This window comes from Micrasema longulum, unplaced genomic scaffold, assembly GCF_059751315.1.
Source record: "Micrasema longulum isolate JH-2025_06_02 unplaced genomic scaffold, ASM5975131v1 h1tg001794l, whole genome shotgun sequence".
Classification (NCBI taxonomy): domain Eukaryota; kingdom Metazoa; phylum Arthropoda; class Insecta; order Trichoptera; family Brachycentridae; genus Micrasema; species Micrasema longulum.
The window spans coordinates 56111-71079 of NW_028278968.1; the positions used below are offsets into that span (position 1 = coordinate 56111).

Sequence of the window (14969 nt, forward strand, 5' to 3'; positions counted from 1 at the left end):
ATTATTTCAAATTATTAATTTAATAATAATAATCAAAGTTTATTAACAAAAATAACAATGACTTTATCTACTACATACACACTTAGGTAATAGATTTCTCTGGATTATGTCTAGTCTGCATAACTAGGTACAACCTGTTTTAAGGTTGACATTTTTATGCAAAAAATAATTAATAAGAATACTACCTACTTGTTATTTTACAGTTATACAATATTAATTTATTATTTAGGAATGTATTTTGAGTAAATTTTCCGATTTTTCTCGACCTTAACCCAGTAACCAATTTTTTTACAAATTTATTCATTTGAATCCGGGTCATGGTTTTGCTATCTTTTGGTAACATATTGAATATTTTGGGGCCCAGAAACCTGAAATTTCTTTGCCCGAAATTAGACTTTGTGATAGACCCCATGAGCCATCCTCTAGTTTGACTTCTGGTAGTGTGGGAGTGTTCCTTTTGGGATTTGATAGAATAATTTACTTTCACAAAAAATACTGTTTTATTTTTATTTTTAACAATATCCTTTTAGTTCAGCGTTTTTCTTCAATAGTTTGGTTTTACATATGTTGATTGTCAAATTATACAAGAGATGGAGAACATTTTATAGAAGGGAATATGGAAGTCTAGGCATTTACAGGGCTTATGACCTGTCTGTGGCTTGTTTAAGTGGCCTTTTCTATACACTATGTGACATCCATATTTCTTAAATTCCTTTATTTAGAAACCTTTATTGTTGTGAAGAAATTCATTTTATCGTATTATTTTACATACTAGGCAACGCCTGAAGCCAATTTTTATTTTTTTTAACTTCTTCTTGAACCAGTTGGTTTTATTACAAAATTTTGAATTTGTATAAATGCTTGTTTACAAAAAACTGGATTTCACTCCCTAGGGAGTCATTAAGTTTCGTTTTGTCAACAAACATTTGGACAAACTAAAAATATTGTAATATGTTGGTTAACTTAAAATAATAAGATACAATTTAAAAAAATAATTTTTAATCTAATTTTTTGTCACCTGCAAAAGTCCGGTGGCTTGGTCCCATCATTTCAATTCCAAGTATAAATGGAATTTGGTAGAGAGCTGGAAAAAATAGTCCTCCAATCGCTCTGAATATCATGTACGTGTTATAATCTTTTGAAAAACACGTCGCTATGGAAACAATAACTTCCAAGAAGATCATCAGCAACATAGATCTTCGTCTTCCCCATCTACAATATAAAGAAAAACTTATTTTAAAGAAATCGCGTCTTAAATAATAATAACAATGTTAGAGTCAAGAAACTGAAGCATTTAAATCAACAAATAGGGAAAACCACTGTAACTGTTTACAAATCATATACTTGTCCATCTTGTCCGTCTGTGTTGTTCTTGTCCCATAGAAGTAAAGTGGTAAATTTAAATCTAAATAGTAGACTAACTCAAGAGAACCACGCGCTGACCATGCTCTGGGACCCGTTTCGTCTGCTCTAAGGTCTTAGAGATTGTTAGGACGATTAGGGTCTTTGCATAGGATTGTTTCTACTGTTGGTATTAGGATAATGGTTTTTGCGAGGAATTCAGTATTATGACGAGAAGTAATTTCGCCTGAGTTCGATAGGGATCATGTTAGAATCTGTGTTAGGATTTTGCCAGTAGTTTCTTGATAATTTGATGTTCCTCTGTGATTTGGTATAGATACGTATTGTTTTTCTTCTGTTGCTCGAGTGCATGTTGTAGAGGGCAAATAATTCTAATGTTGACTATATGTATTTGGGTTTTGTGTCATTGTTTGATTTGTTTGTATTACTACGTTCTTCTTCCTTTCCGAGGCGGGATCTGGAGCGTGCGGCCGCGGTCTCAATTTAGAACTAACACTGTATTCCTTCACTGGGAAATTAGAAAAAAGTGATTGTGCTGACCATGTGTATTTGATTAATCACAAATTGACAATACTGCAGTAAGGGGGTACAATAAAAGATTTTAAAGTTTCTTTGTTTTGTTATTGCCGCGGTTTGATTGTAAAGAAATATTAAATTTTTGCTTAATTCGTTTTTAAAAAAATGATATTGATATGCGAAACTGAAGAAATACTTTATGAACAGTTTCGTAAAAGGGGTGGATGCTTTCATTGTAAATCATATACTTTTGTAAGTTTTTGGTTTTAATAAATAGTTTTCAACTCTTTGTAAAATAAATATTATTCAATAAAGAAAATGGTTTTAAAATTTTCCTCTGGTATGATAAAGGGGTAATTCTATCACCAGCATCCATTAAGGCATAGTCTCCACCCTTGATACAAGAATTATAGTCTCGCTAAATCATTCTTACTTTATCTTGATTAAAAGAAAGATGTTCAATAATTCATAAATACGTGTATTGTTTGATAAAATTGAAAATGGTTCTATATTTTACTAATTTTTCCTCAAAGACTTCAACAATTAAATCAGTTTAGTCGATATCTTTTTCTATTTTATGATATTTTCAAAAACATTATGGTGAGTTGTTACTGAAAATTTAAGGCTGCAATTTGATAAGAAATTAGAAAATCCTACGATTTTGCTATTTTAAAACGGCGTTCTTTCGAAATCGCGTTATCAAAAAGAATAAGTTAATAAACATTGGAAAAAACAATAATTTTCTGTTACTCAAAAGTTTTATGTAAGTAAAATATAATTAACATATTACAACAGAGATGAAGAACATTTTAAAGAAGGCAATATAGATGTCTAGACATCTACAGGGCTTATGACCTGATGATCCAGGCTGGTTTTCAGTGGCCACTTTACGCACTGCGTAACATTCATCATTCTGCCCATACTTGAAAATCTATATTACTTCAATTCTTTCCTCTGTTGATGTTTGTGAAGTGAAAGAGCTGAAACCTTTATTTATGCGAGTGAGATTCATCTAATTGGATTATTTCACCTACATACTAGGCAACGCCTGAAATTTGTATTTTTCCATTTCTATACTTCTTCATGGACCAGGTGGATTTATCAACAATATTTTGAGTTTGTCCAAATTTTTGTAGACAAGGGCTGGTTTCAACTTCCTGGGGAGCTGTTAACATTTACATATTACAACAGAAATGAAGAACATTTTAAAGAAGGCAATATAGATGTCTAGGCATCAACAGGGCTTATGACCTGTCATTGGCTGGTTTAAGTGGCCACTTTACGCACTGTGTAACATTCACCATTCTGCCCATATTTTAACATCTATATTACTTCAATTCTTTCATATGTTGATGTTTGTGAAATTAAAGAGCTGTAACCTTTATTTATGCGAGTGAGATTCATCTAATTGAATTATTTAAACCAGCCAATGACAGGTCATAAGCCCTGTAGATGCCTAGACATCTTCTTTTAAATGCTCTTCATCTCTGTTGTAATATGTTAATGTTAACAGCTCCACGGGGAGTTGAATCCAGCTCTTTTCTACTAAAATTTGGACAAATTCAAAATATTGTTGGTAAAATATAATTACTTTTTGACCAGCAGATTACGCTTCTTGAAATTGAGAAAAAAAATTAGTACATTTGTACTCGTATAAAAACCAAGTACCTATGTAAAGAAAAAATCAAATAAAATCAAAAATATTTGTTATACAAACATTTACATAAATTTTGTGGTATAAAGGTTTTAAAATGGTTAAAATATGTTTATTCAAACGTTGTTCAAACCCTTTACTATAGAATTCTTTTGTTCACATGTCACTCAAACATAATCATTTTTTTATTTCTTCTGTGCTATTAAAATTCAGCTGTAGATTGTTTTAATTTTACTTTAGAAAATACTTTGTCGTCTGTCTACTTAGTTTTATGGAAAAGTTTAGGTTTAACTTAAGGGTAGATTTATAATATTTTAGATTTATCCACCTGACCATGTCACACTTCATGACGTTGAGAATGTTATCATATTAAACAATTTGCATAAAAATAGTCTTTACACCTTTGACGACATGCTGTTTTAAAAGGAAGAATAGTTAAATATGTTTTCAGAACAGGAAAAAACTGGCAAAACCTTACCAAAAATATTCCAAACTTTCTTAGGAGAATTTAAAAAAGAGGAAGATAGAGATTTAAAAAATGTAAGTAACCTGTTGTATACCTGTCTGCCACCCAGCCGAAGATTACATTCCCAAAGAGGGACCCTACGTAGAACAAAGCTGTGCTGGTCTGAGGAAGCCAGTTATTATCACATACCAGATCCAACTAAAACAATAAAAAATATAAAACACGTAATGTAGACAAAAATTGTATATTAAAACAACGCCTATTGACAGCTCTTCAAGCTTTCCAGATACTGTAGGACAATAGAAATGTCTTGCAGGACCCGTGCGGACAGGGATTGTGCAATTAGGTTAAGCAACGGTTTAGCTGTCTATGTAATTTTGAGTAAAATAATGCAGTATAAAACTAGCTTTGACTCTGCCAGAGCTGCTATTCCAAACGCTCTCGCAGCCGTACTAAAGCTTTGATAGCGCGTACTTACATATTAAATACGCGCTTTAAAAGTGCGTTTTACGGTCGCGAGAGCGTTTGGAATAGCAGGGCAGGAATAAATCCCGGGATCTTAACACGGCAGGCGAACGCGCCAACCGACAAATACCCAACGAGGCGGACTTATCTTCACTCAATTTTTCCTATTTCAGGGTTAAATCGAAAACACTCGTCCAGGGGTAGTATTCTGAACGCAATTACGCGCGTAGAGAACGCGCTTTTAGCGCGTATTTACATACTAAATACACGCTAACAGAGCGATCTCTTCGCGCGCTATACCGTTCAGAATATCAGCCCAGGACGCATATTCGTAAATACCCCACCTTTTATCAATTCGGGATGCTCCGGTATCACTCGGAACTACGTCTCCTGTTAAGGATGTTTTGGAATCACTAGGGCGCTCGTTATTATTTAGCACTGTTCAATTTCTTAACTCCGCGAACCCCCCCTGAGTAGCGCCTACTAACATCACTAAACATAAACATTCTCGTTTTCATTGTATTATCTCGACTAAGCCATAAACGTCTTTTAAAAGGATTTTTGATAACGCGTATCTCTATCCGACACGTCTGCTATTTACAAAGCGACTTCGGGTGGATTCCGAAACATACTGGCGTCGCGGGTTCGATTCCCGCCAGTTGCAAGAAAAAATCCAACAAAAGATTATTTCTCATTTAGTCTGGGTGTTGTGGTGTATTGTTAATAAATTCCTTTCGTATCCTTTCTTTCAGACCTGCTGACAAGCCTCTAAAATATAGGCTTAGCGAGTTATTCCTTAAAAAAAAATATCTATAAAATAAATAAATAAATACAGTATTTTGTTCCATCACTACTAGCGATTTATATGTTATGTATTTTTCTTAGGAATGCCGTTGAAAGAGGTTATCATAATGTTATTTATGTTATTGTATGACGCATTTATATAAAAAGTGCGACGACATTTTGCAATCGCTTATTTAATTATTGTTTTAGTAAATATCCTGAATATCACAAATATGTGACAGTTGATAACAATAATTGCAATTTAAAAATAGAATCTTATTTTGAAACGTTTTTTATTAGGGCTTGTTCACCACGTACCGCACACAGCACAGCACAAGGAAGTTGGCGAAGGAGCAAAGCTGCTTGAAAGAACTCCCTGTATTCTGGTAGAAAAAAGGTAATCCAGAAGTACATAATATGTACTTTGTCATTCTTTTTCAGCCTTGTTCTCTCCCCTAATGGCCTCTTCAAAATGTCTCCGTTTCTTCCACAACCGCTTGTATCATCAATGTTTTACCGGCTATCGAGGCAATATGTTATCGACCCATATTTTTGTGGCCTTCCAACACTTCTTTTGTTTGCCCATGGTCTCCACTTTATTATTCTGGGTGTCCACCTGCCATCATTTTGTCTCGCCAAGTGTCCTGCCCACTGCCACTTTAATTTTTCTGTTTCCACTCTTTTTAATGATATATACGACTCCGGTTCGGTGCCTTATTTCTTCACTTCTTTTTCTGTCTCTTAGACATACACCGAGCACCTGTCTTTCCATAGATAGTTGCGTGTGTTTTAGTTTCTGGCCACTTTTCTGTGTCACGGAAATAGTTTCTAGTCGGTAATTCGTCACTAGTAATATATACGATTCACAGACTTGTCTTTTTAATCATACTACGACTTGTTTATTTTCAAAAATATACTTTAGCTTGCCGAAAGCAGCCCAACTTAGCCCAATTCTTCTTAGCAACTCTGCTATCTGGTTATCTGTACCAAGTTTGACTGTGTCCTGGGTATATGTATTCAACCATTTAGATTTTATTATTGTCGATAAAAATGTCGATTCTTGTTGGACTCATAATCTTTGTTTTATTAATTTCCAAACCGATCCTTCATACCCTTCTACTTGGCCATAACTTTAGGTCTTTATTATGTTTTTAACTATAAAATAACATTAAAAACAATTATTGTGATACTATCAAGATGCTTCTAAATATAGTTACACTTGTGTTAGAGTATGTCCTAGTTATTTATCAATATTTGAAGTATTATATCAGTCCATAGTAAAACGATTCTTTAATCAGGGTCACACAAATGTCAATCACATCTCTATCGATCCAAAACGCTTAGCATATTTCTCTAGCGCTAACGTAAACATAATACTACGAGTAAACAGACATTTCAAACCGTGAAAAAATGTTTTCAACAACTTCTTCTTCTTCGATGGCGCTACAGCCCAAATCAAGCTTTGGCCTCCTTTAACTTTTGCCTCCATCTTCGCCTGCCCTCAGCGACCGTTTTCCAATTTGCTGCTTGTGGAAGATGTGCTGCATCTTTTTGACGTTCTACCTCAGCCTAGTTCTTTTATCCCGTGAATATCCAGTCATGACTATCTTGGGAATTCGCGCATTTGACATTCTTTGTACGTGTCCAGTCCATCTCAACCTGAGCAGTTTTATATGTGTCGAGATACTAGCGCCTTCATTAATGGCTATACAATTCGGCATTTCGCTTAATGCGCTACTCTTCTCCATTTTTCACGGGACCACAGATTCGGCGAAGAAGTCTCCTTTCAAATATGTCCAGCATCTCAGTGAACTTTAATTCCAGTGTCAGTATCTCGTATCTGTACACCAGTACAGTCCTAGTAATGGTCTTGTACAGGGTAATCTTTGTTTTCCTGTGGACGCTTCGGGACTTGCCCGCCAATATTCGTTTCTTCATTTTTGTTTTCAACAACACCTCTCAATATTAAACTTAATAACAATGAGCGTCCGGGTGGCTATTGCTAAACTGAAAACTGACACAGAAAAATGTTGTTCTGCGATCTATCTGTAAATGAAAAGCATACTGTATAGCAATACAAAGTATCTCTCTGTTGAAATAAAACGTCAAAAGACAAGAATAGCTGAACAATATCTCATACAACATTCTAAAGCGAGACAAGGACAGTCGATAAGTCGAGACTAATAAACCGGGGACTGAAATTTTACAATAAACTACCAGACCAAACTAAACAAATGACTCAGACAACCTTTACAAAAGATGACAAAAAAATATCAATGCGTATGAATTTAGAAAGAATAATTAATTTAGTAATCCGTAAGGGTATACACAATTGTTTTCAACTAAAAATAAAAACACCTTGCTTTAGAAAATTTTATAAAAATATTTACGAGTACAAACTGCCATAACAACTTTGCTCTGTAATTGTTAAGTTAGGTTAGGTTACGATTAGGACTTTCGATTCCACAGCTTATTTCCAATCTCAGTATTTGCAGGGCCAAAGTTTTTTCAATCTCGCGGGATCCTGCGTGTTTTAGTACGCATTGTAAATTTGTAATACTTCCAAAAGCACCACATATGGCTATTTCCTTGTTTTTATTATGGATCGTATGGAACTGATGGTGGATGGTGATGGGCAGTTTATTTTCAAAGTATATGATAGAATAAGCCCTTACTTCTCTTGCAATGAAATTTTAGGAACTCGTGAAGAAACCTCGTCATTGATGGGGGCAGTTTGGGCAGTCTCTTCAGCCAGAACAGAAAAAGATTAGTCGTCGTCATTATCTTTGGTGCCCGTATTATTAGTAGCTGATGATTATGATACGCTAAACTGTATTCTCAAAGCAAACTCCTTTAGTTACCATCAAAACCGACTTTTCGGTGTCAAGCTGAAACGTAATCGTCACTCAAGGCTTGGTAGCTCCCAGAATTTTGTAAATAAACCAGTAGAGCGGTTATATTTGTGCGTCGCTGTGAAATACGTCGTTTTAAAGAAACGGCCAATCCTGCAGCTACCGTCAAACTGTTTTCTCCTAATTTGTGATCTCGCAAATCCGCAGGATCTCGCACACGCAATCTTGCTTCAAAGGGGATCAGATAATTATGCTAGATCCCGGTATAACGAGATTGGAAGCCCTAGTCATGCTAGGTTAGATGATTTAGTAGACGTGGTTAATTTTTCTTTTAAATTAATAATACTATTACTCCAACACAAATATTGAAATTTTGTTAGAACTAGAGCCCTGGACGAATTTTTACGACTTGATAGTTGCTCTGATAAGAATCCTAAATAAGGAAATCCAAGGAAAATGAGCCCGCCTCGTTGTAAAGTGGTCGGCACGTTTGCCTACCATTCGATAATGATGATTACTACTACTACCACTACTGCCATCATCCCCGTAGGGATAGATAAAGAGAATGTAACCGCCACACACGTCTATTCTGACATACTATTCTAGCTTCTTTCAAATTCATACTTCTTTTCATACAAGCCTTTCGGTTCTGCCTGCTTTTCACATGACCAGACTTAAGATTTTGGTTTATCTGATCTTGCCACGTCTTCCTTGGTCGTCCTCGTCTTACGTTACCGTTCATTTGTTCATTTTCGCCATGTATTTTTGTTTTCCGTTTTTTCGTCGTCCATTCGTTCTACATGACCAAAACATCTCAGAGACCCTTTCGTAATCTTATCAATTATACCTGATTCAGATTTACACTTTCACCTGATTTCATCATTCGTAACTCTGTCATACATTGATTTCCACACATTCGTTCGAAGAGATCGCATTTCAACCGCGTTCACTCGGCTTTCATTCTTCCTCTGCCAGTTCCATGTTTCACTTTCATACATAAGTGTTGTGACTAAAACTCCTTTGTGCACTGCCAGTTTAGCTTCGATTGACATATTTTTATTCGCAATTACTGTGCTTAGTACGCCGTTCATTTTGTTGCCCGCATTCACTCTCCTTTCAACATCTTCTACTCTTCCATCTCTTGAAAACATGCTTCCTAGACTCACAAATTCTTCTACTAGTTCGAGACATTCATTGTTAACATTTATTATACAGTCAGTAACCTCACTCCCCTTTCAAATACCATCACTTTTGACTTGCTTTCGTTCATCACCAATTCACTCTCCAGGCATATATATCATACATTCTAGAGACTATTTGTTACAGATCATCCTTGCTGCTGATGATGATGATAATGATGACATTTGGAAAAAAATACTTACTTCAGTAACTAATGTTGCGTCATAATACGTTTTATCGTAGACCCATCCATATTTGCACTTGGTTGTTTTCAGCTGCCCTTCCTCCGCCATTTTGTCAAACGATCTTCTCCATTCGTCACTTAACCTAAAAAGTCTATTTGAATAATTTTCACTGTCGTCGAAAGTTCTGTCAAATTTCCCGCTTAATTCCGAATTCCCCCTCAAAACACTGTCACTGAACGTCCGATCGGCTTCTGTCAAAAGCCTGCTAAAAATGTCGGAAGAATTAGAGTCATACATTTCGCATTTGCTGTAGATTTTTTCCCCGTCACCCCTGATTCTAAACGGAATGGTGTAATGTTTTATTTCAGCTTCTGATAAATTTAGATTTTTTAGTTTTGGGGGTGGTTGGCACCAGTGATCTGGTGTGGCGTTTGTGAACACGTTCGAAAATGCTAAAAATGCTACAGGAATCGTTGCAGGAATACAAAGAATGAAAAACATGACCGTTTGGTACTTTCCACGATCGCCTACCATAACTAAAACTTTGTCAAAATCCACGGCAGCCATGTTTACGAGTTGCCTTTTTCACTTATTAAAAATGTCTGTATTTCACAAAATATGTCTTTGTTCACTTTTACACTTCCTATGATTACTTATTGTACATTTGGTAAAGCACTTTTTATATCTTTGTTCCATTTTGCCACTTTTAAATATGATAGTTAATTCGTTTTTGTCACTTTTTGGTTTAATTTTATTTTATTTGATTTACTAGTTGTTCTACTGTTTATGAAAGTTGATGTTGTTCACTATCTTCCATATAAACATTCGGTGAAGAAATAGGCGTCGTCCTTATCTCTGAAATCAAAATGCAGGTTATCAGATGAAATAAATGATAACTCTTTATTTTAATCATATCTTTGTGATTAGTAATTAGTTCACATATTTATACTCCTCACTTAAATCATTATTAATAATATTAAAATACGTAAACATACTATTTAGAATACTTTATTATTTTTAAAATCTTAAAAACATTTCACAACAATGCTAATAAACATCCGTTTCTTAATGGCCATATCTTTATTTTTCCAAAAAGAATATGATGAGAATTTACAAAGCATGCGTAAGACCAATAATGACATAACGCGTTGAAACGAGGCCAAACATAATCATGACTAAACATATGTTAGGACCTCCGAGATGAAGACGCTGAGGATGAAAGCAGGCAAAACTCTAAGAGATCGCGTGAGGAACACCAGAATAAAATATATACCTGAGGCTGAGGATATGGTAATATCGTACGGTCATGTCCAAAGAACGGACATCACCAGACTCCTTACATTGCATTGATTAATTAGCCTGGCGAGACTTGTCTTCGTGGAAGACCTCCCAAAAGATGAAAGGATAGCTGGGAATCCACCTCACAGGAGGAACAAACCTCTGGAGAACAGACCACATAGGTTAAAGCAAGGAAGAAGTAGTTAATATACAAAATAAAACTTATTTAAAGTGTATCGCAAGAGATAATTATTAGACACCGAAAACAGCACACGTGCATCGTAGGTAGGTAAATAATAAAATGACTAATCAGTAACAAAGGTCAACTCATCTCGACAGAAGACATTAACATATTTTGTACTTATTGATTTCGTAGTTTTATATTACTATCACTGATCTTACCGGAGTCAAATTTCGGGGGAAGTCGCGGCATGGTTCAACAAAAAGTATTACTTGAAGATCGGACAAATAATGGACTTTTTTAATACGCGTCAGCATTGTTAACACTGACAGTGTCTGCATTGAATATAAGAAGATTATATTGATTACTAATCCTGATAAAAACATCATATTACGTTCATATTTTCGTATCAATGCAGTGCCCTGTACATAAGTGAGGTTAAATATAGTTTTTTTTTTGTAAAACAGTCTTAACAATGCCCTGAATTCCCGCTTGTTACAATTTTATATCCAGATAGGGGAACAAATCCTGAAAGAGTCTGATAGTTTAAAAAATCTGAAGATCCCAAAAAGGGTCACTGCGAGTAATTTCAAACTTGTACTGAATCACTGTAAATAATTCCTGTTAGAGTTTGATAGATAGAATCAATATATCATTGAATTATGCCCACGTAGAAGGGTGTACGTGATTTTATTTTTTTAGAGTAATTTAACAAAAACTTTGAGGCAAAGCTCTGTTAAGTCAATTTTATTGGTTTTTAAAAAAACAAAACGATGCTTATTTCACAAAACTCAATGATCTTCAATGGTACCTCGTTGCTATAAACGTTATACATATACCACTTAACGTTTAAATAAAACTGTTTTTTGTTTTTTCGTTTTTTATTTGTATGGTACATGCTCTTCTACGTGGTCATAATTTAGTTATACTACCATTTTTTCAAATAACTGAGATATCCTGAAAAATAGTGTGAATTTAATAAATGATCATTTTTTGACACCAAATGCCATGTTTATTAAACCCAATCATTGTTTTCATAATTAACATCAATTCAAAGAATTTTCAAATGAATTTGTTTTAAATAGGAAGTCAAAGACGTCCCATGAATTTAATGCTGCCTTTGAAGTAAAATTTATAATTTATAACACGTCTGGTTATATTTAAAGATATTTATTGATTCAGTTCATAATTTACATACAGTACAAGCACTAGGAAATTAACTTGATACAATATCGTTGGTTACACAGGTTGACAAGCACTGATTTTACAGATTGAGAGGCAGTGGAATTGTTGTTCACAACAGGGGGTGATCTCGGGTTCCGGGTGTCCAAAACACGTGTGTGCCTCGGACTAGCTCTTCCTAGTAATATGATGTCTCGCACCGTATTCAGAAGTTAGCGAAAGGGCCGAACAGCCAGCATTCGTACTTCACTGAGTAGGTACTCGGGATCAATTACTAGGATCTCGATTAATTAAATCATATGTCTGACCAAAGAACCCGGATGAGCCAAACAAGGCAAGCAACTAGGTTAGCAAGGGTTGACAGTATAATATGACTGTACGGGATGAGAGCCAGGGCATAGCCTAGTACCAAAGAGTTCCAGAAAAGGAAAGCAAGCTGGTTCGCTAGGAGAGCCCTGAGTAAGTGTCCTTACCAAAAAGTACCAAGAAGTTAGGTAAGCAGAAAGGTTAGAGGACGACCCGGAATACTCTGACTTCTGGGGCTAAAAATCCGAGGGGGGATGAGAAATTTAGGGATCTCGCGGGGCCTGAGGTGAGCGCGGGTGGCTGGAGGGTATCGCATTGGAATGCGGCCGAATATGCAAACCTATACCATATGTTAGAGGAGTTGTTTATACGTAACTATCTCGTAAGAAACGGATAACAATATGCGAAAAAATGTATAGGGCAAAAGCGGGTGCTATAAATTTTATTTTTTTATTCTTCTTCATTTTATTTTCTCTTATTTTTGATGATTTTTCCGTATTTCTCCTAACTCTGACTTTAAACCTGATTTTCTAAATAAAGATCGTTAGCTGTCCAGGTTGTTTAGTTGTTTATGTATTTTTTTGTTTTTGTTTTTAATTTCTTTATAATTTTATAATAATATAATCGTAGCTTCAGAACAGTACCTAGGAATATTTTTGGCCATTACACATAGTCTTGTTTGAATTATATTGTTTTAATTCTTTATTACTTTTACTATTTAACCCCTTTTTAATAAAAATATTGTGTTAATGAGGAAGTCCAGTAAAATATTTAATTTTGTTAGGTAACAACTTTGTACGGCTGGCGCTTATTTTTTTTATTTTTTATGATTTTGTATTGCAACTGTACTCTACTCATACTATTTTTGGCAATAAACTCCGTACTTGGTCAATGAAACTTCACTTTTTTATATATTTTTTTAATTTATTTCATTAACATAACTATACAGTTTTCAGATTTCAATTTTTATATTTTTACTAAAACTAAAATCCTTGGAGATTATATTTATACCAACTTATTTAATGTTATTGTTTTAAAAAACATTTTTCACTTTGTGGTATGACATTTTACTTGTAATTATAAGTTAGTTAAATTAACGTGTAATTATAAGTTAGTTAAATTCCTGACGGTGAGGTAGTAACCTCGAAACCGGTCAAAGTGTAATTAAAAAAATTAAAGTGGTTTATACAAATTTATAAACAAATAAGTGTTATTTAATATTATCTACATTTATAAAAACAACAAATAAAATATATAATTACAGCCGGAAAGATCAAAATATACATGCGTATACAAATATTTTTATTTTTTTATTAATTTATTTTTTAAATACAAGAAAATATATGAAAAATTAAAATATTTACACGTAAGCTACTATTTAAATATAAACTTTTGATCGAGTAGCCACTCTCTTATTTTGCTCTTGTTACATTGTGAGTTAAATTTAAGTTCTTTCGGCAATAAATTAAAAATGCTAGGTACTAAATATTTGAGAGTTCTATTGCATACTTTTGGTACTACCAAACCATCATTATACGTGAAGCGTGTATTATGGTTATGTTTGAGAGGAATTTTGAATGTATTACTATGAAATTGTTCTAAAATGATGCAAAGCCACAGTAATCCTGAGTTTTTATTGCTTTGTACAGGAGAACATTATCACTTCTTTATTCGTAAATCCCTGCTGGTACTATTCTCTTAACTATAGAGTACTGTAGACCCCGGATCATTTTAATATTAGTTTTAGTCGACTAACTTAAATAATTCATTCTTTTACCACTGTGCTACGTTGGTACTCTTATTTTAAAATGTGCTTATGAAATTATTGATCAACTGATAAATTTGATTGTGAAAAATATTATCTACCTAATATATTTTATCAACGGAATAATCTCAATATGCAAACAGCATAACAAAATTCCTTCACGAGCACCCACCCAAGAAATCTCGTTATTAATCTCATTAATCTCGTTATCAAGTCCGAATCGGTACGCGGTCCCGTGGCTAGTGTTGCGGACTCACGGATCAGGGGTCCGAGGCTCGAACCCCGCTGTACCAGTGGCGAGCAGTGATTTATTTCATAGGTAATCGACAAAAAATGTTCATAAATGTAGGGTCCATAGTCCATATTCGATGACACACACGTGTTAAATTAGTTCATTTTAAGTAGACTAATGACCGACGATGCAATGTCATCATTTTCTATCGAATCCAATACATTCGTATAATGCAACTCATAGTATTGCACGTTTAACCGGAAGCATTGTTCTGCGACACATTCACATCATCCCTACCATGAAGAAATAAACTTCAAAGGAACGTCGTCTATAAAGAGACCACAGGACGCAGCCAACGTCAGTCAGCCCGTTCAGTCAGTCGGCCCAACAAGTTCAATTCAGTCAGTCAGAGCAGCTGGACGACGTCACTCAGCTCCAGCATGTAGTTCAAGTGCAGTTACTTCAACTCCTCATCGCCGAAACACTCGCCTGACATAATTCATTATTTATTCGCCATGTAATAAATAAACATCAAACAGCAATCTCATGTCTTCTCTGTCAAT

At 34.6% G+C, this 14969-nt stretch overlaps 1 protein-coding gene across 3 annotated transcripts in view; it reads right to left on the reverse strand.

The window, feature by feature from the left end:
- Positions 1 to 14969, reverse strand: part of LOC148273963 (organic cation transporter 1-like) — a 48513-nt gene that overhangs the window by 15444 nt on the left and 18100 nt on the right. Inside the window, exons 1-4 of one of the 3 annotated variants that reach the window (XM_088237867.1) lie at positions 10736 to 10909; positions 9481 to 10317; positions 4093 to 4196; positions 1019 to 1212 (exon numbers count right to left, since the gene is read on the reverse strand). In XM_088237867.1, the coding sequence (XP_088093993.1) occupies positions 1019 to 1212; positions 4093 to 4196; positions 9481 to 10029 (847 nt within the window). In that variant the 5' untranslated portion in view covers positions 10030 to 10317; positions 10736 to 10909. Of the gene's footprint in view, positions 1 to 1018; positions 1213 to 4081; positions 4197 to 9480; positions 10318 to 10735; positions 10910 to 14969 lie in introns of those variants that run through there. The other 2 variants (XM_088237866.1, XM_088237868.1) reach the window with 2 other exon arrangements.